The sequence below is a fragment of the Tamandua tetradactyla genome, chromosome 24 (assembly GCF_023851605.1).
Source record: "Tamandua tetradactyla isolate mTamTet1 chromosome 24, mTamTet1.pri, whole genome shotgun sequence".
In the NCBI taxonomy this organism is placed as follows: domain Eukaryota; kingdom Metazoa; phylum Chordata; class Mammalia; order Pilosa; family Myrmecophagidae; genus Tamandua; species Tamandua tetradactyla.
Genome location: NC_135350.1, coordinates 18,207,898 through 18,227,993, shown reverse-complemented (window position 1 = coordinate 18,227,993; position 20,096 = coordinate 18,207,898). Strand labels below are relative to the sequence as shown.

General features: G+C 36.8%; 1 protein-coding gene across 1 annotated transcript in view; it reads right to left on the bottom strand.

Annotated features, from left to right (window-relative positions):
• The window catches only part of PPA2 (inorganic pyrophosphatase 2), a 120,921-nt gene that overhangs the window by 92,742 nt on the left and 8,083 nt on the right, over positions 1-20,096 (bottom strand). Inside the window, exons 2-5 of the mRNA XM_077142642.1 lie at positions 10,243-10,307; positions 7,477-7,521; positions 4,203-4,256; positions 2,668-2,787 (exon numbers count right to left, since the gene is read on the bottom strand). Of these exons, the coding sequence (XP_076998757.1) occupies positions 2,668-2,787; positions 4,203-4,256; positions 7,477-7,521; positions 10,243-10,307 (284 nt within the window). The remainder of the gene's footprint in view (positions 1-2,667; positions 2,788-4,202; positions 4,257-7,476; positions 7,522-10,242; positions 10,308-20,096) is intronic.

Sequence of the window (20,096 nt, the reverse complement as noted above, 5' to 3'; positions counted from 1 at the left end):
GGTATTAATAGGGTAGTAAATGGGGAAAAGGTACCTACTGCAAACTATAACTATAGTTAATAGTTATTTTAATATTATTTCATTAATTGTAACAAGTACCACATTAATGTAAAATGTAAACAAGAGGTGGGTATATGAAAATGCTGTATTTTTTTCATGACCTTTATGTAAATCTACTTCTCTAAAAAAGAAACATTACACTAAGTAAAAGAAATATGTAGTACAAAGTACAACATATTTATATGTAGGACAAAGTGCAAAGATATGATTTCATTTGTATAAAATGTAAAAATAAACATATGTATAGGGATAGAAATAAATTAATGGTTAAGCAGGCCTGGAGATAAATGGAAGGCTTGAGAGATGATTGGGGTATGGGGTTTTTATTTTGGCATAATGTACATGTTCTAAATTGATTATGGTGATGAATGCATAACTTTATGATTACATTAAAAGCCACTGATTGTACACTTTGAATGGGGTGTATGGTATGTGAATATATCTCAATAAAATTGCTTAAAAAAAATGAGGCTGGGAAAGTAATCAGAAGCCAGATCACATAAAGTTGGAGAAGCCATGTTAAGAATTTTATATTTTACCCTTTACAAAGCAGAAATCATTGACGTGTTCTCACATGGGAAAAACATTAGCAGATTTATGTTTTAAAATATCCCTTTGGAAACTAAATTGAATATGAAATTTAGGGAGGCAATTGTGAATGCAGGGGAACAAATTAAGACAATGCTGTGGTTTTAATTCAGTTGTAATTAATAAAGGAAATACTCTATGTAACAAATAACACTATAACAGATTAAGAGCCCCTTGAAAATTAGAACACATCTAGAGGGCACAAAACACTGGCAAGCCTTTACACAGATAAACTACAGAAGTCTCTTTGCTTTAACTGACCATTTTTCACCTCTTTTCTTTCCTATCAATAGGTTTGTGTTTTTAATTTTTTTACAATAAAATAATGAAATTACTAGATGAGTTAGAATCACCTGAAGTGCTATATTAGTTACCACTGTTTAGCTGTTGATCACCCCCATGAGAGAGTAAATTCCTTTAGAGAATGGACCATACAGTAATAATAGTATCAAAGTAATAGAAGTAATAATAATAAGTGATTAAAGTTTGTTATGCTAAGCATGTATTACAATAACTCATTAAATCTCAATGTACCATATGCAGCAGGTACTTTATCATCTGTTTTACAGATGCAGAAAGTGAAGCACAGAAAAACAAAACTTGCCCAAGGTCACATTTCTTGTAAATGGCAATCTGGCTCCAAAATCTATGTGCTTAGCCACTTACTATGCTGCTTTGATCATTTATCTATTTCTCATTTGTTTTTGTATACCCAACAATGAGTATACTGCCTAGCATATAAATCCTTAATAAATGCTTAATGAGATAAACAAATAAATGAACTTGAGTTTATCCTCTGCCTGTTCTGCTTTATACCTCTGTTTCTGTCTGACTCTAATTCAATGGCTTCTTTGGCCTTTCCCCCTATCCATATATTCCTCTCCTACAGAATCTTTAAGCTTTCCAGAACCCTTTTTACTAATTTACTGTTAGATCAAACAGAATGTCTATTTACAGTCAGAAACCCAGCTTTTATGGTTTCAACAGATTTTCTCATTCTCAGCACATCATTTCAGAAGCACCCATTTTAAAGAAGGATGCATCCACGCAGGTGGTCTAACGGCAGCAAAGACAGCCAAGCTCTTAAAAAACAATTTTCTCCTTTTTCCTGTGAATGCTCATTCTATGTATGCAGCTAGCTATTCTGGGAGACTGAATAAAGCCAGACCCCCTTTTCTCAGATACTTCCCCAAAAGCATTTCATAATTTCATGTAAAACATTAAAATTAATAAATTAAGTAAAATATAAAAATTAAGTCTCCTGACAGTATGTACTCTAATGGCTTTCATAAATATAAAGGTAGATGCTTCTCTCCATCCCAAACACCCAGACTTTTTGGTTCTGCATATTCTGCATTTTACTCATTCAAATAATATGAAAAGAGTTCCTAGGAATGAAGAGATACAGGAGGAAAACAAAATGGGGTAAGAAAGGAAGCAAAACAAGAAACAGTGTTATTCTCTCAGACAATGCTGCTTTACCGTTTTTTAGCCCTTGTTTTCCTTTTTTTCACTGCTTTCCACTAAAAATTATAAACTCAAAACGGTCATTAATAAGTAAAGTTACCTAAGTCAATTTACAATGAGTCGTGAAAAAAGTTAGTTTAAAAATAATATTCAATAAAGTAACAACTAGAAAAAAAATTCATGTCATCATTATAATAATACATGAATTTCTATAAATATATAACATCAGACCCAAAGGAATGACTGCAGATAAAGCTTTGCTTAAACATTTTTTCATTAACCTTAATAGCCAACCCCAGAAAGAGAAATGTGGTCAAAATACCAAATGTGAATGTTCTATATACCTCACTCCAAGAACTTGAGTATGGACATATATATGGTTTGAAAGAAAATTTATTGATATAATAAAACTCCACATTAAAAATTTTCAAATTTACTGATCTCTCAACCGACATGTCCTCAGAACTGATTTAAATTCAAGTAGTTCACAGGATTTACAAGGCAATTTACGCAGAAGAAAGAAAAGTTTCACCATTATAACAAAAATGTTACCTGAGGGAGGGCACCATAATTCCATATATAACCCTTATGAGGGAAGATATTTGCCACATAGCGTAGCTTGCCATCCTTTACATCTTGTTTAATGGGATTCAATGGCTCCTTGGTGGCAATCTAAGCAGATCAGAGGGTAAAAAAAGGAGGGTGGAGGGGATAAAGGAGAATGAGAAATGATTAATCCTATATCAAGTTGTGTTTTTAATATCTGCTGTTTTCAGACTAACTATTCATATTCAAACTTACTGATAAAAAGTGCTTTAAAATAAATTAAGCCAGCTCTTATTACTAATTTATAGTACTGTTTAAGAAAGGCTATCTAGAAAGAAAACATCAGATTATATATTTCGGCACTCTGTTTTTTATGCCCTCCATTATTCTAAAACAAATAAAATGATTTTAATGGCAAAAAGATTAAGATTAATCAACTTGTTTTTGCTACTAATCTAAGACTTTTTACCATCAATCTTATGATAATAAAGTGAGCTCAAAGAGTCATACCAAGTAGTTTCATTTCAAAGTTACTTTTCTAGCAAACATACTTAAATTGCTACTCAGAGAGAAAAACAATCTATATTATAATGTGAACAAAAAAATAACTGAAGCCATGTCTGAATGAAAAACCTCTGCTTAGAGTGAATAGAACCTCCAGATAGTTGCTTACAGCCAACAATTAACAGTAGCAATATGATGAAATATCATACCTAAAGAAGAATCTATCTTTACTTATTAAAACATTAACCAAAAAATAGCACCAGGAGTGGATAAAACTGACAATTCTCCAAAGAAAAAATGTGAAAATACACACTTCACAATAATCCCTAATTTAAATACTTGAAATAATACTTACCATCACATCCAAACTGGTGGTAAAAAGGCTTAAATAACTAAACAAACTAGGTACCATAAATTAAACTTAACTCAGAACTATAAGAAATCTTAGCTAACTGAAGATGGAACAATAAAATTCTGAAAAGTAAAAAGAAAGTTCTTAATGGGTTCATGTTTCGTGAAAAAGATAAAAAAAAAATACTAAGCAGGAGAACATCAGATATTCTTAGATAGTGATTATAAATCAACAGTTGTCCTGGAAAATGCTTCATTCCTAGCAGAGCAAAATTTAAAGGACATCCTCAGACACTAAAACAACCACCAGCCACAAGTTTCACTTGTGTCCATGAAATAAATACATCTCAGAGTCTATTTAAGGAAACCTTGAAAATATCTGACATTTTCAAAGAAAGGGGAATTCAGGACGATTTTTAAAATACGTATATAACCAACTAAAGAGGCAAAAATGGAAAAACATTCTCTTTACAATGTATATGCAGCTTTGAATAATATTTTGTTTTCTGAAATTAAAATCAAAGAAGGTCCTGAAAATGTTAATTTTTTAACCATAAAGATGTTTGTTGACCATCCCAAACTAAAAATATCACGGCAAACAACTTGAAATCAAGAAACAAAGTTTTTATACGTTCATTAAGTTATAATTTCCATTTAATATTAATAGCACATATCCAAAGGCATACCTCCATTTTAGCATTTGTCCAGCGAGGTACTTCTACAATCATATTAAACACATTCTGCAATTAAGAAAAAAAAAAAAAACTATCCTTTATTGTTTCACATATCTTCTTTATGAGAATGCTTTCACACAAAAATGTTTATAGTCTATATCACACTTCTATCTATGCCTTAAATCTCCTCTAAAAAAGTAGAGAAGTTGCCTAAAGCACAGTGTTAGAGGTCACTACATTCTGGAAATACATTTGCAGCACCATGACAGAACTAGAATGGAATCAGGAAACATTTATTTTTTCTTTTTTTGTCAAGTAAAATAGAGCGAGATAGTGGGCTCATCATGTAAGCACTCAGTCTCATTTTCCAATCTGTAAAATAAATTAGAGAGGCAAAAATGGAAAAACACTCCCTTTAAATGTATAATCAGCTTTGAATTTGTATTTTCTATGAAAATATATAAAGAATGAGGTAAAATACTTTGAAAATTATAAAACCATATCTAAATCCAAGTTATAAAAATAAAGTAAAATTAAGGCTATTGTATAGGCAGTTATTAAAATTTAACAGTACAGAAACGTTACAAAGAGACTGATGCTTTTCTAAACTTAGTTTGCATATACAGTGATCTAAGGTTCCCCAAAGTAACAAAAGGACCACTGCTTCTTTTTATCATTTCTGAACTTCATAGTGTTTAAAACAAAGGAAATTCTTGGTCAATGGTGAATAAAAATAATTTCCAACAGTTTGTCTCATAAAGTCCTAAAGTTAAATCTGGCTTATATGCCGTTTTGACATCAGTAACAATTTATCACAATGCAGGAATAGTTTAAAATAGTGCTATTTAAACTGTGGTCGAGGACCAGGGCCAACCTGAAAGGTGATTGTTAGTGATCCATTTGGAAATATTCAGAGTTATTTGAGCAATTTTTATGCCTGTTGAATCTAATAATAAAATATTGTGGTCAGAATTTCATTTTTTCTTATAATTTACATTTTATTTTTTTTAAAGCATTGGTTCACAAAAGATTGGAAACAAACAAACAGAAAAGCTAGTCTTTTACCATGGATCATCTAAGAAGCAATAGTTTAATATAATTATTCTCAATTCTGTCACACATCAAAATCACTTGGGGAGCTTTTATCAATTGAAAAAATAAAATTTCTAGAGCCCCACTTTCCACATTCAGTTGGTAGTGGGTGAGGCCAGGGCATTGATTATTTTTAAAAGCTCTCCAAGTGATTTCAATGTGTAGCCAGAGCTGAAAAGCTCAGGTTTTCAGCACCGATAAACAGTATCTGGTAGTTTCTTAGTTAAACACAGAATGCTGTTAATTCAAAGAATGTCATTTACACAATTAAACATAAATATATATTGAGTCACAAAAGTAATGATGGCTTCTAGGTTTTCTTAGATAAGTCTAAAAGTTATAAAAGGCAAGACTATATACCAAAAACGAGATAAAGAACAAAACTGAGAATGAATTCTCAACAGTTGCTCCGAGAAGTATGTCTTACACCTATCTTAAGCAACCTTACACACAGCCCTGCTGTTGTTTCATTTTCTATGCTCTTTCATGAGGCACCCCTGCACCTGTTTAAACATGTCTGAAGGAACTGTTAAAACGAAAAGCCTAAGTACATGGCATTTGTTCACATAAGTTATTCACCCCTGAAAGCCTGGTCTCAGAGAACAAATGCATGTGAATGAATACTTACTTAGAGGTGACAGAGAAGACCAAGGCAGGGACAATCGCCTTACATAATGACGCCTATCAAAACCCCTCCCAGAGATTTGAGTTAGGCCAAAACCTCAATAGCTGAGGTTTGAATTCTAAGCATGCAAACCACACATTCTAGAAATTCCTCTCCCCTCATCATTTGTTCCTGTTCACCAAGAGATGGTTTCCAGCCTGCCTTACTTCTCACTGACTGAATCACGCACGGGCTGTAAATTTTTAAAGCCAGTGTTAGTCTGTTGTTCCTAATTATACAGCAAAAATGATCTGTTGAAATTTATTCGAAAATAAAAAGATATTACGAGGTACAAATCAAGTCAGAAAGTTGTATTTGTAGCAGGGGGAATTTATCTTCTCCTTCAGGCCTTTTCTTTCTCCTAATATTTTTCTTATATTTTTTTTGCTTAAAAAGTCAAGGAAAAACCAGTAATGAAAATGCAGTCAGTAAGTTATATTTACTTGGGAGAAACAAAGGGAAGAAATTACCCTTCTTTCTTCTCAAACTCTCAAAATTTCAAATAAACTCAAATCGGGCAGTCTCTAATATATAAATCACATTCTAAGAATTACATTTTAAGTTCACTGTCTAGACTTAGAATACATTTTCCCACTGAAACAACTGCTTACAGGCTAATACACAAAGGCCAAGTCCCAGGAGTCGAGAAAGCCTTGAGCCCCTGAGTGTCTGTTCAACTAAAACCTAAGGCAGTGGCTCTCAAACTCCAGAGTATTTAGGATGCACTTGGAGCCCTTGTCATAATCGTAGATTTAGTGGCTCTGAGGTGGGAATCTGAAATTCAGCAAACACTGTGAGTTCAGGGTAGATGGTTCAAGGACCATTCCAAAAAATACCACTTTAGAAAGAACGAGCGTAGGCAGGAAGAGGTGGTAGGAATTAAACTGCCTCCACAGCTATGCTTGGAGATGGATTCAAAGACTGTGGGCATAAATTTCAGTTGAGGTAGTGAATAGATGGAAATAAGGCTAGAAAGGGGACAGAAAGGAAGAAAAGTGCTAGGAAAAGCTGGATATCAGGAGGATAAGAGAACTGATAGCAAGAGACTGGATGACAGACATCAATCAAATGTACTGTCCTAAGGCAAGAACCATCAAAGGTCTGACATTCACATGTTTGAAAGGTATATTCAGAATATGTTTTAACACATAGTTGTCATGACTATTTTATTCTCTGTCGTTCCTGGATTCTAAAACTGTTTCTCAAAACAACTCCCTTATAATAATAATAAAAAAAGGTAAACTGACCAATTTTCATGAAGTATATTTATTTTAGATCATGTATTATGATAAATAACTTGCTCCTAAAATCTGAGTCCACGTCTTGATTCTCTAGGGTTATTTACCTATGAAGTGAAGTGGTTATATCTCCTAGCTGCCTTAAAGAACCGCCATGAGGAAAAAAAAATCAGAACACACATGAAAGCTTGCAGGGAGAAAAATTCTAGATGCACTTTAAAAATAAAAACTATCAAGATCTTTAACAGACAGCATAACAGTGATTTGCAAAGATAAAAACCTTTAGATATACCTCATGTTCATCATTTCGTGCTCTCTTTGTAGGAATGCCATTTTTCTAAAAGAGAGAAAAAGGATGATTGTAATATTTCACGAAAGAATACAGGTATATGCAAACCAATAAAAAATATGCCTATAGTATAAACATTCACCTGCACAGGCTCGCCAGAAACCTGATTCAACAGAGAGCCTACCAAATGCCCAGTGAGCTTTGCCCTCCAGCATTCATACCCCTCTGAGTAGAGCATACCAATGTTTCATAAAATAAATCATCAGAAAAGCTACATCTCCTTCAAATGTAGCTTCCCAGTTTTTTATAAAACAAGTAACATCTCTGTTCAGACTTTAAGGAAAGACTGGCAGTTTCCAGAGCTTAAGCTTAAAACAGTCATTTCATTATCAAAATGAAACTCCAGGGAGTGTGACTAACAAGATGTGAAAGTACTCGGCTGCACCTCATGCCTTTTAATTCTACTAAGGTGTGATTACTATGCCTCTATCAAGCACTTTTGCTGGTTTTAAATTAAAACAGACTACTTGGTGGTTTGGAAAGAAAAATTATGCCATTCACAAATGCTCACGTCATATGTAACATTTATATACCAAAATGACTACTAATGAAGGAAAAAAACATAACAAACGTAAAAATGATTATTCCAAATCAGCCTTGAAACATTATTTATGTTCTTAAAATAGCATATTCTAAAGTATAAGTTGCAACTGTTCTAATCATTACTGGCTGAGAATGAGGAATGCTTATTTATATCACTACCATGTGCTCCAATCTCCACTTCCCTACAAGCTGCTGGCATATCCTGTTATATTTTGCCCTGCCCTAGCCTCTGTTTTGCCTGGCTTAATTTCAAATCTTATATTCCCCAAAATCCATCATCCTTAGGCAGAATGTTACACCCACTGAGCTGTTTCTAGCCCACTCTTAGTTCCACCATCATTCCTGCCTCCTACATGATTCTTACAAACACATCTCCTAAGTTACTATGGGCCAGATATTTCCCAGGTTTATTTATGGTTATGATGATGAAAAGGAGGAGGGGGCATACAGACTTTGTGAAGGTACACCTTAAGTGAAGCAGTACCCACCAGTCACTCTTTATCTTACACTACCCTGGTTTATTTTTAAAGGACTAACACTATCTGGTTGACTTATTTGTTTGTCAATGGCTGGCTGTCTCTTTCCACAGAGTGGGAACTATGATCTGCCTTATTCACCTGGATACCTCTTGTACCTGGCTCAAAATAATCATGTAATATTTATTTAGGAGAGAATTAATGAATAAGTGAATGTGTGCAGCTTTGGCCAACAGCAAGAAGTATTAAGAGACGAGAGATTCATTAGCCAAAAAGAAAAAAGAAAAAGGAAACAGAGATGGATGGAAGCACAGATACATAGATACACCCATGTACACCCTGTATCAGAGTTCTTTCTTTCTCTCTCTGGATTATATGGCCCCGCGTCCTGAGCTGGAGGCATTATGCAACAGCAGTTAAGAGTACTAACTATGGAGCTAGAGCTATTCAAATTTCACCTGCACATCAGACTACTCTGTGATCATGGGCAAGGTACTTAACCTCATTAGTAAAGTAAGGGTAAGATGTTTACTCCCAGAAGGATAGAGATAGTATGTGTCAAGCACTGAGGATAGTGCCTGGCTAGGATCCATAAACACTTGATTAAAATTTGCTGTTATTCTCCCAACTCTGAAGAGCTGGGAAGCAGCACAAACCTCCTTCAAGGTTCCATGACCTTAGAATGATATGTGATTTTGGGGTCTGGGGTAAGAAGTCATACCAACAAGGTCAAAGCACCCTGGCATCAGGAGCAGTTTCTTTACTTCTTCACTGGCCTCTGCCTCCACTCCCCACGGTTCCAGAAAACTTACCCACTAACCAGCTCCATATAATCTCAGCCTAGAATGCAGTCCTGCCATTTATCTAACAATTGTGTCCCTTTAACAAAATTGGTCATGAGATAAACCAATTCACTACTCTGATTTAAAGGAAATAACATCCAACTTAGGGATGATCCTTACCATCCCCTACCAATTATGCCAGCTAGTCTGTAATCAGGAGAGCCCTCAAAATGCTCCAACAATTTCAAGCCCCTCTCAGTTCCACCTATAACAGCAGACCTCCCACTGCTACTTGATTGGATCCTTTACATCTTCACGACTGTCAAGTGATATTAGGCTCTAAGAGGACACCACCATTTTCCCAACGTTATTTTACTAGAATCACGTTCGTACAGTGATTAAAGAGCATGAGCTTTATGGTCAGAAACACAGTCTGAAACCTGGCTCTGCCACTTACCAGTTGGATGATCTTAGATGAGTCACCAAAAAAATACCCTATGACCCATCTTGTTTGGAGATAATAACAGTACCTCATAAGAATTAAGTAAATAATACATGTATACATGATGATTAGCAAATAAAAATCAATCCATAAATTTTAATTATATTATTTTTTAAAGCCTCTTTTTAACTTCTTAAATTTTCATTTTTAAATGAAATTATCTCCTACCAAATTCTAAGTTTTATGGACCACTAACACACCTTTCTTCCCAAATCCTCCCAGAAAAATTCTATCCTCATAAAATTCTACTCCATGAAATAGGTTTACTACTCTGTTAGAGTAGTTTCTTTGTTTCCTGTCCTGGCTTCCAATGACCTTCTTTCTTTTCAAACAACTTCCAAAAAGCATTATATGGTGATACTAGTAATGCACATATTTTCATCCCCAAATCAAGTTAAAATAATACCTCTCCAGAGTCCACCTTCAGAGGAATATCATGAAACGGGGAAATGTAGTGACCAGCTACATTCTCTGCAAACAAACAAACAAACAAAAAAACAAAGAGTTAAAGTGAGGAACTACATTGTTCTTTAAAGCAATAGTTATCTGTGATGGTTAATTTCATGTGTCATTTTGGCTTATGGTGTCCAACTGTTTGGCCAGGCAAGCACTGGCCTAATTGATACTGCAAGGGTATGTCATAGATGAATTGGCATCTATAGCCAGTTGATTGCATCTTCAGTCAACAAGGAGACTGCCATCATCAATGAGAAGGTCTCCTCACCCAACCAGGTGAAGGTCTCAAAGCAGAACTGAGGACTTAGGCAGTCAAAAAGAGAATTTCTGCCACCTCCTCAGCCACCCAGCTTCTCCTGGGGAATCAACTTCAACTTCATCTGAATTTCCAGCTTGTGGCCTGCTCTAAAGAGCTCAGACATGCCAGATTTCAGAATCACTCTTTTTTAAGTTTCCACTTGCAGCATGCCAATCCCCACGGGTTGTTCAGTTTGTTTCTCTGGAGAATTCAGACTAATACAGACTACTTATTTCCTTTTTTTTTTTTAACTTTTTTTTTATTGTATAGTAGAACATACAAAGCAAAGAAATAAAAAAACAGTAGTTTTCAAAGCACTCTTCAACAAGTAGTTACAGGACAGATCCCAGAGTTTGTCATGGGCTACTATACGATCCTCTCATATTTCTCCTTCTATATAATAAAATAACACATATAAATTTCAAAGCACAGAACTACAATTAGTTGTAGAACATATTTCAGAGATGGACATGGGTTACAATTCTACAATTTTAGGTTTTTACTTCTACCTGCTTTAAAACACTGGAGACTGAAAGAGATATCAATTTAATGATCTAGCATTCATATATTCATTTGTTAAATCCTATCTTCTCTGTACAACTCCACCAACACCTTTGATCTTTCCATCCCTCTCTTTACGGGTGTTTGGGCTATGGCAATTCTGAATTTTTCATACTGGAAGGGTCTGTCACGAATATGGAGTAGGAAGATGGAACTATCTGATGTTTTGGAGAGGCTGGACTAGGTTTCAGGACTTATTTGGACCAGGGACCCATCTGGAGGTTGTAGGTTTCTGGAAAATTACTCTAGTGCCTGGAACCCTTGTGGAATCTTACATATTGCAGTAGGTGTTCTTTAGGATTGGCTGGAATGGTCCTGGTTGGGGTTTGGCAAGTTATGATAGGTAGCAAGGTCTAACTAAAGCTATGTAAGAGCAACCTCCAGAGTAGCCTCTCAACTCTATTTGAACTCTCTCTGCCACTGATATTTCATTAGTTATACTTCTCTTCCCCTTTTTGGTCAGGATGGAATTGTTGATCTCATGGTGCCAAGTCTGGATTCATTTCTGGGAGTCATCTCCCACGTTACCAGGGAGGCATTCAACCCGGATGTCATGTCCCACATAGCGGGGAGGGCAATGATGTCACTTGCAGAGTTGGGCTTAGAGAGAGCAAGGCCTTATCTGAGCAACAAAAGAGGTCCTCCAGAAGTAACTCTGAGGCATCCTATAGGTAGTCTAAGCTTCCCTGCTACCTACATAAGCTTCACAAGAGTAAATCTCATGATCGAGGGCATGGCCTATTGATTTGGGTGTTCCTAAAGTTTAACATAGTATCAGGGATTTCCTGATGGTAAGGTTTAATAGTTCCATGTTCTTTCTCCCCTCCCTCAGGGGACTTTGCCAATACTTTTTGATTATCTGCTTAATATACTCTAGGATGTTTCCAGGCATTACAATAATCTATACAGGATTAAAGGACCTCTTTCTTATTCTATGCTCCCTGTGTTTCAGTTGTTCAAATGAGCTATACAGATAGGTTGAATTAGATTACACACTACAGAAAACTTCAGCTCCAAACCAAATAAACCTTTCTTCCATTGGTCTTAAAGGGTATGTGTGGTGCTAAAATAAAGAAATTGTCTTCTTAACCTTATGCTCTGAATTATTTTAACTCCAACCTGTTCTGTTTCATTCTTATCTCTAAATATATTTATATATATATAAAACAGCCTCTCAAAATCCAGAAATAATAATCACCACTCTGGACTTAATGTGCCTGCTCTAAAAGCTTACAATCTAGGCCTCTGTTTTCTTATAAGCATTTTCTAAAGGTGACCACACCCTTCTCGTTCTTTTGTTTCTGGCTTATTTTGTCCCACCAAATGTCCCACATGTTCTTTCACATCATTGCATGCCTCACAACTTTGTTCCTTTTCATAGCAGCACAACCTTCGTTCATAAGTATACACACCATTGTTTGCCAATCTACTTCTTCATCAGTGTATCCTTCAGCCTTATTTACTTTTAAATCCCATTTTTCAAAGCTAACTTTAATCCCCAATTTGAATTAAAGCTTAATCTAACTTTTAAAACTCACTCCAAAATGATGCTCTAAGAGAAATTTATAGCAAATACACTATTCTTGAGTCATTTACTTATCCCTGCAACTTCAAACACCTAAAAAGTGTTCTAAAACACTTCAGAAAATGTGTAAAACAGACTAATGCCCAAAAAAAGAATAATTTCACTTTTAAAAAGAGACCTGCCACTAAATTACTTGATTTAAACTGATGTCAATTTCCCTAGGAAAAATCTAACAATAGAATTTCCAATTTCCACCTACAATCCACATGGAAAAAGGTCCAAAGGCAAGAGGTTCTACTGAATTAAAAGAAAAGAAACAAACATTTGCTTCCACTTAAAGTGATAAGGATGTTACTACTAACCTAAGCCGAAACAAAACCAAACCAAAAAAACCCCTCAATAACAGAAACTATCTTTGAAGTTACATATACCAAAATGAAGGTTTTAAATGCTTTTAAAAGTATTTTAAAACATTTCCGTATTTAAAAGTAAAACATAAAATTATGTTATTTAAATAAATACAACCCAACATGCAGTTTTACTGGAATATTAAAATGTCTACATCTGTTTTCAATACCTGGGCTTACTCACAGTCTCTTATGAAGGTAAGCATACATCATGTGACCCATAAATCCCACTACTAGATATTTAACCAAAGACATGAAAACTTAGGTTTACATAAAAACCTCTAAGTGAGTATTTATAGTGGTTATGTTCAAAATTACCAAAAACTGGAAACCACTCAATGTCCTTCAACTGATAAATACAGAATTCTGTTACATCTATACAATGGAAAACTACTTAGCAATAAAAAAAGAATGAACTATTGATACATACAACAAAAGGACGAATCTAAAATGCATTATGTCAAGTGAAAGAAGCCAGACTTAAATAGTTTATTCCATTTATATGGCATTTTATGACATTCTGGAAAAGGTAACACTATAGGACAAAGAACAGATAAATTATTGTGAGATGTGGGTAGAAGGAGTTCACTCTAAAGGGGGAGCACAAGGGAATTTTTTGTAACAATGAATGGAAGTGTTCTGTGTCTTGCTTATGGTGGTATTTTCATGAATGCCTATTTTGTCAAAAAACAATGACTATGTCACAAAGAATGAATTTTGCTGTAGGTAAATATGATAAGTAAATATACAGCTAAATAAATTAAAAATAGGTTAACAAAATGCAATTAATTTATAAATGGAAACTCTTGCTCTAAAGAACAAACACCTCTCTGTGATTGTTCTCTCTTTCTTTATTCTCTCTTTCTGCTTTAAGTCACAAAGAAAGAAAGGTAGAATTCTGAAATAAAGAAAAATACAATTCTTTACCATAGTACTTCAGTTGTTACATTTGGGACCTATCATTGCTAAAAATCATAGTTAATAGAAATTAGTAATAATATTAGCTAGAAGAATCCAGGAAGTTACACAAATCAGGGAAGCTTATTATTAAATCAAAGTATAGGAAACTCAATAGAATACCTGGGCCATCTTTGTATTTAGAGTAAATGATAACTTTAACACATTGATTTGGTGTTACATTTCCTTAAGTTCTAATGTTCCCATTAACTGTGGACCAGCCCCAACAAACTCATTCAAGGTGCGTGTTACTCAAGTCTGAGGGTTAAACAGGACTAGACTAAGCTATGAAAACTAAAAGCTGAACATCTGTGACAAATATTCCTAGGTAGCTATCTCCTTAGACTAGGATATAAATATTATATTTAAAAACCAAAATAATGTTAATATTTATGCTTACATTATTTTCTAACAGTCATCTTGATAGATAAAAAGTATTAATGAGTGAATGGTCTATACCAATTAAAGAAGGCATTTGACTGTATGAATAATATTTTAGGATTCAAACAGCTTCTTTAATTGCAATAGTAAATAATAAATTTAATTGTAATAATAAATTTAAAAGAATAAAAGTAACTATTTCCGGTGTAAAATTTTAAAACACATGGTAAATCTCAGATAATTATAACACTTTGATGGGTAATATATCTATAAATTTGTACAGGTACAATGAATGCAGAGGCCAAGAGCCTAACTTCTAGTTACTGAGCTTGATGAAGTCAGCTTCTCTGACTCTTAATTTTCTCAATGGTTTCTTCAACTAAGCAATATATATTTAAGCAGTGTTTCTATGCAAAAGGCAATGTGCTAGATGCTGGGATACAAAAGAACTAAAAAAATAATCCATGCGCATTAAGAACTCACAGTCTAGCCAAGAATTGACATGTACTACTAAATCATCACTATCACCATCACCATCATCATACAGTAAACATAAAAACAAAGGAACCCTCTGGCAAATTACAGAAAGTCATTTACCTCATGGACAAACAATGGAGAAAAGAACTGTATTAGCTCAAGTTCTCTAGAGAAATAGAATCAGCAGGCGATATCTGTAAATACAAAATTTATAAAAGTATCTCACACAACCACGGGGATGTAAGAGTCCAAGATCTGCAGGGCTTGCCATGAGTTGTTAGCTTCAATGAAGGTCCTCAACAAACTCTCAGGACAGGCTGGCTGAGGCAGGAAGAGTGATCGTCTCTTCTGAATTCTCCTTAAAAGCCCTCCAGTGATTAGATTAAGCATCACTCACTGCAGAAGGCACTTCCCTTAGCTGATTGCAAACAGAGTCAGCTGGAGATGCAGCCAATGTGGTCATGATTTAAGCCCATGAAATAGTCTCACAGCAACAAGCAGGCCAGCACTTGCCCAACCAGACAACCAGGCACCACCATCTGGCCAAGCTCACACATGAACTTGACCATCACAGTCCACCCCTGTCAACTTGGCAGCTATACAATTCACCTTGAACCATACTTAATCTCTAAATAGAAAACAACAACAGACACATTTTTCCTCGCCTAACAATATTAACTGTCCTGCGTACAACTGGAAATACATTAAATCTCTCCAGTATAGGGTGCAAGGCCTTAGGTAATAGTTACTCTTAAATTTTGTATCTTACAACTTAAATACTATAACATGAACAAAATAGCTTATGTCATATGATAAGGGGGATAAAACAAAGATATTAGATGCTAATTACAAAGCAAGGAAGAAATATTCATACCATTACAGCCCTCGTTTCTGTAACTGATCATGTGGTTGTAGTTCATATTTATCATTAATTTCTTCCACTACCCATTCCATATTTCCTTTACCCTCAGCAAGCACCTCAGCTGACAGTGGTTCTTTGCCTGATGGGGTGACCCAAACTTTCATTTCTGAAGTTTCAGAACCATTGGTAGTACTGCCTGGACAGGTCGTTTCAGTTTTCCATTTATTTAAATCACAGGGCATGGTACTACTAACAGATGCCCTAGGTGATCTCCTATATTTCAGGAAAACTCTTCTTTACCTCCATTCTATAGTTGCAATAGTCAGGGTCAATCACCCAGCCAGTAAAGTAATCCCCTTCTTGGCTTGTGGATCCAGAGGCATGAGTAGCCCAATGTGACCAGGCAACAGTCTTAGATTCCAGTTCAATGGAATCATTGTTGTTTCTCATGGTGGAAGCACTCCTCCTTCTGGAACTAAAATGTGTAGACCAGCAGAGTTCAAGGTTGCAGAGACAGGAAGCAAAACTTTTCAAGTGGATCACTAGGGGTAATAGTGAGTGGTGCCACCTCTATTTCCACCCCTAGATTCCCAGACCCATGCATCCTGGCTATGAGAGAAACAGCACCACACAGTGGATGCTCATTCAGAGTATACACGGACTCCTGGAGAACATCACCCTAGTCCTGCAAGGTATTGCCATCTAGTTGGCACCATAAGCTTTCAAAAGGTCATTTCACCATTCTATCTAGCTGCCTCTGGGTGATGGGGAACATGGTAAGACTAGAGAATTCCATGAGTACGTGCCTATTCTCGCGCTTCATTTGCTGTGAAGTAGGTTCCTTGATCAGAAGCAATGCTATGTGGAAAAGCATGCCAATGGATAAAGTATTTCATAAGACCATGGATGGTGGTTTTGGCAGAAACATTGCATGCAGGGAAAGAAAACCCATATCCAGAGTACATGTCTATCCCAGTTAGAACAAATCACTCTCCCTTCCACGATAGAAGTGGTCCAATGTAATCAACCTGCCACCATCTAGCCGGCTGATCACCTCAGGGAATGGTGCCATATTGCGGCCTAAGTGTGGGTCTCTGTTGCTGGTAGATTGGGCACTCAGTAGTGGCTGTGGCCAGGTCAGCCTTGGTGAGTGGAAGTCCACGTTGCTGAGCCCATGCATAACCTCCATTCCTACCACCATGACCACTTCGTTCATGACCTTCTGGGCAATGACAGGAGTTGCTGAGGAAAGAGACTGACTGGTATCCACAGAACGGGTCATCTCATCCACTTGATTATTAAAACCTTCCTCTGCTAAAGTCACCCTCTGGAGTGCATTCACATGGGACACAAATATTTTCATGTTTTTAGCCCACTCAGAAAAGCCCATCCACATACTTCTTCCCCAGACCTCTTTGTCACCCATCTTCCAATCATGCTCTTTCTAAGTCCCTGACCATCCAGTCAAACCATTAGCAACAACCCATGAGTCAGTATACAAACACACCTCTGGCTAGTTCTCCTTCCAAGCAAAACAAACAACTAGGTGTGCTGTTCAAAGTTCTGCCCACTGGGAGAATTTCCCCTTATCACTGTTCTTCAGGGACATCCTGGAAAGGGGTTGTAGTGCTGGAGCTGTCCACTTTCGGGTGGTACCTGCATATCATGCAGAATCACCTGCAAACCAGGTCCAATTTTCTCTTCCTCAGTCAATTCACTGTAAGAAACTCCCCAAGAAGCCATAGCTCTGGTCTGGGAAAGAGAAGGCAATATGGCAAGAGCGCAGATCATGGGCATTTGGGCCACTTCCTCTTGTAACTTACTTGTGCCTTCAGGACCTGCTCTGGCCTATCTTGTATATACCATTTCCATTTTATGATGGAGTGCTGCTGTGCATGCCCAACTTTATGTCTTAGTGGGTAAGAAAACACTCAGTTCATGATAAGCAACTCTGGTCTCATGGTAACTTGGTATCCCATGGTTACGTGTTCAGCCACTACTAAGGCCCAGTAGCAGGCCAAAAGATATTTCTCAAAAGGAGAGGAGTTATCTGCAGCAGATGGTAAGGCTTTGCTCCAAATTTGCATTGTGATTCTTATATAGGGGCCGGCCACAGGCTCCGGACAGTATCTCTATTTGCCACGGACACTTCCAGTACTGTTGGATCTGCTGAATCATATGGTCCAAGTGGCAGAAAGCTTGTACAGCAGCCTGGACCTGTCACAGAGCCTCCTCTTATTCAGGTCCTCATTCAAAATTAGCAGCTTTTTAAATGAGGAATATGTTGTAGTCAAAATCCAAAGACACCAACTAGGAGTTGTGCATCTTCTTTGGTCATAGGAGGGGCCAGATGCAGCAACTTATCTTTCACCTTATAAGGAATATCTTGACATACCCCAAGCTACTGGACACCTAGAAATTTCACTGAAGTGGAAGGTCCCTGTGCTTCTGTTGGATTTATCTCCCATGCTCTGACATGCAAATGCCTTACCAATAAGTCTAGAGTAGTTGCTGTTTCTTGTTCACTAGGACCAATCAAAATGATGTCAATATAATGGGACAGTGTGATGTCTTGTGGGAAGGAGAAACGAATAAGGTCCCTGCAGACAAGATTACGACATAGGGCTGAAGAGTTGAAATACTCCTGAGGTAGGACAGTGAAAGTATACTGCTGACCTTGCCAGCTGAAAGCAAACTGTTTCCAGTGGTCCTTACTAACAGCTCTTGAGAAAAAAGCATTTGCCAGATTAATAGCTGCATATCAGGTACCAGGGGTTGTGTTGATTTGCTCAAGCAATCATACTACATCCAGAACAGGAGCTGCAATTGGAGTCACCACCTGGATGAATTTACAGTAATTTACTGTCATCTTCCAAGACCCATCTATTTTTTGCACAGGCCAAACAGGAGCGTTGAATGCGGAATCACCACCCCTGCATCCTTCAAGTCCGTAAGAGTGGCAGTAATCTCTGCAATCCCTCCAGGAATCTGGTATTGCTTCTGATTTACTATTTTGCTAGGTAGGGGCAGTTCTAGTGGCTTCCACTTAGCCTTTCCTACTATAATAGCTCTTACTCCATGAGTCAGAGAGCTGATGTGGGGATTCTGTCAGCCGTTCAGTATGTTTATTCCAATTATACATTCTGGAACTGGGGAAATAACTACAGAATGGGTCCGGGGATCCACTGGACCCACTGGGAGATCGACTTGAGCTAAAACCCCATCAATCCCCTGACCTCCATAAGCCCCCACTCTGGCTGGTCGACCAGAGTGACATTTTGGGCCCCCTGAAATTAATGTCACTTCTGAATTAGTGTCTAACAATCCCCACAATATCTGATAATTTCTTTTTCCTCAATGCACAGTTACCCTGGTAAAAGGCTGTTGGTCTCCTTGGGGAGGAATTGGAGAAAGATTAACAGTATAAATTTGTGGCAGTTAGCAAGGTCTTCCCACAAAGGGACCAGGTATTCCCCTAATTCAAGGGACTCTGGGTCTGTAAACTGTCTCACGTCTGGAAATTAAGGAGTAATGACTCTCTGTTTTTGTAATTAAGTTAGACTTCTGTTCACTTGACCTAGACCTCTTCTCTTATACAGCTCAAACAAGAATTTAGTGGACTGCCCATCTATTGAACTTCTAGGCACCCCATGAACTAGCCAAGGCCACAAGTCTTGACAAGTCAGATTGTTTTGACTCCTGCTTTGAGTCAGCTGTCCATTATGACAGTCATGACCAGCTCGTCTTTAGTGATTAAGTGCTGCCACCTGGCTTCTGCCAACTCGGGATCTGATCAGCCCCATCATGTTTAAGGATTCCAGCTCAGTGATAGCAGTTCCCACAGTAATATCTGACCTACAGAGAAGGGCGACTACAGAGCTCTTCAGGGATGATGGAGCTAGCAAAATTATTTCTCACAGTTCTGGTAAAAGGTGCATGCTCTGAATATTCCTGGGATGTATGAGCTGGTGTTCCATGATAAATCCACTCTTAACATTCCAATCTCTCTAAGCCATTGGATCCCCTCATCTACATTATACAAGGGCAGTTCTGGCATTTCAACCTCAGGTAATGTTGGCCACCTTTTTTTTTTTTTTTTTAGTTTGATTTCTTTTATAGTAAAAAAATACAATTTAAAAGTTTTACATATTTTTACAACATGGATTGGCACTGGAGTCCTCAAATGATCTAATGTCTGTTGTGTTGGCCACTTTTTGATCCATGTTTCAGCCAACTATCCAAGCAAACTGTTAATGCCTTTTCTAACCCTCAAGCTAAAACACTGAATGCAGAATCTCTGCTTGGTGGGTCCATATCAATAAATTCAGCCTGATCC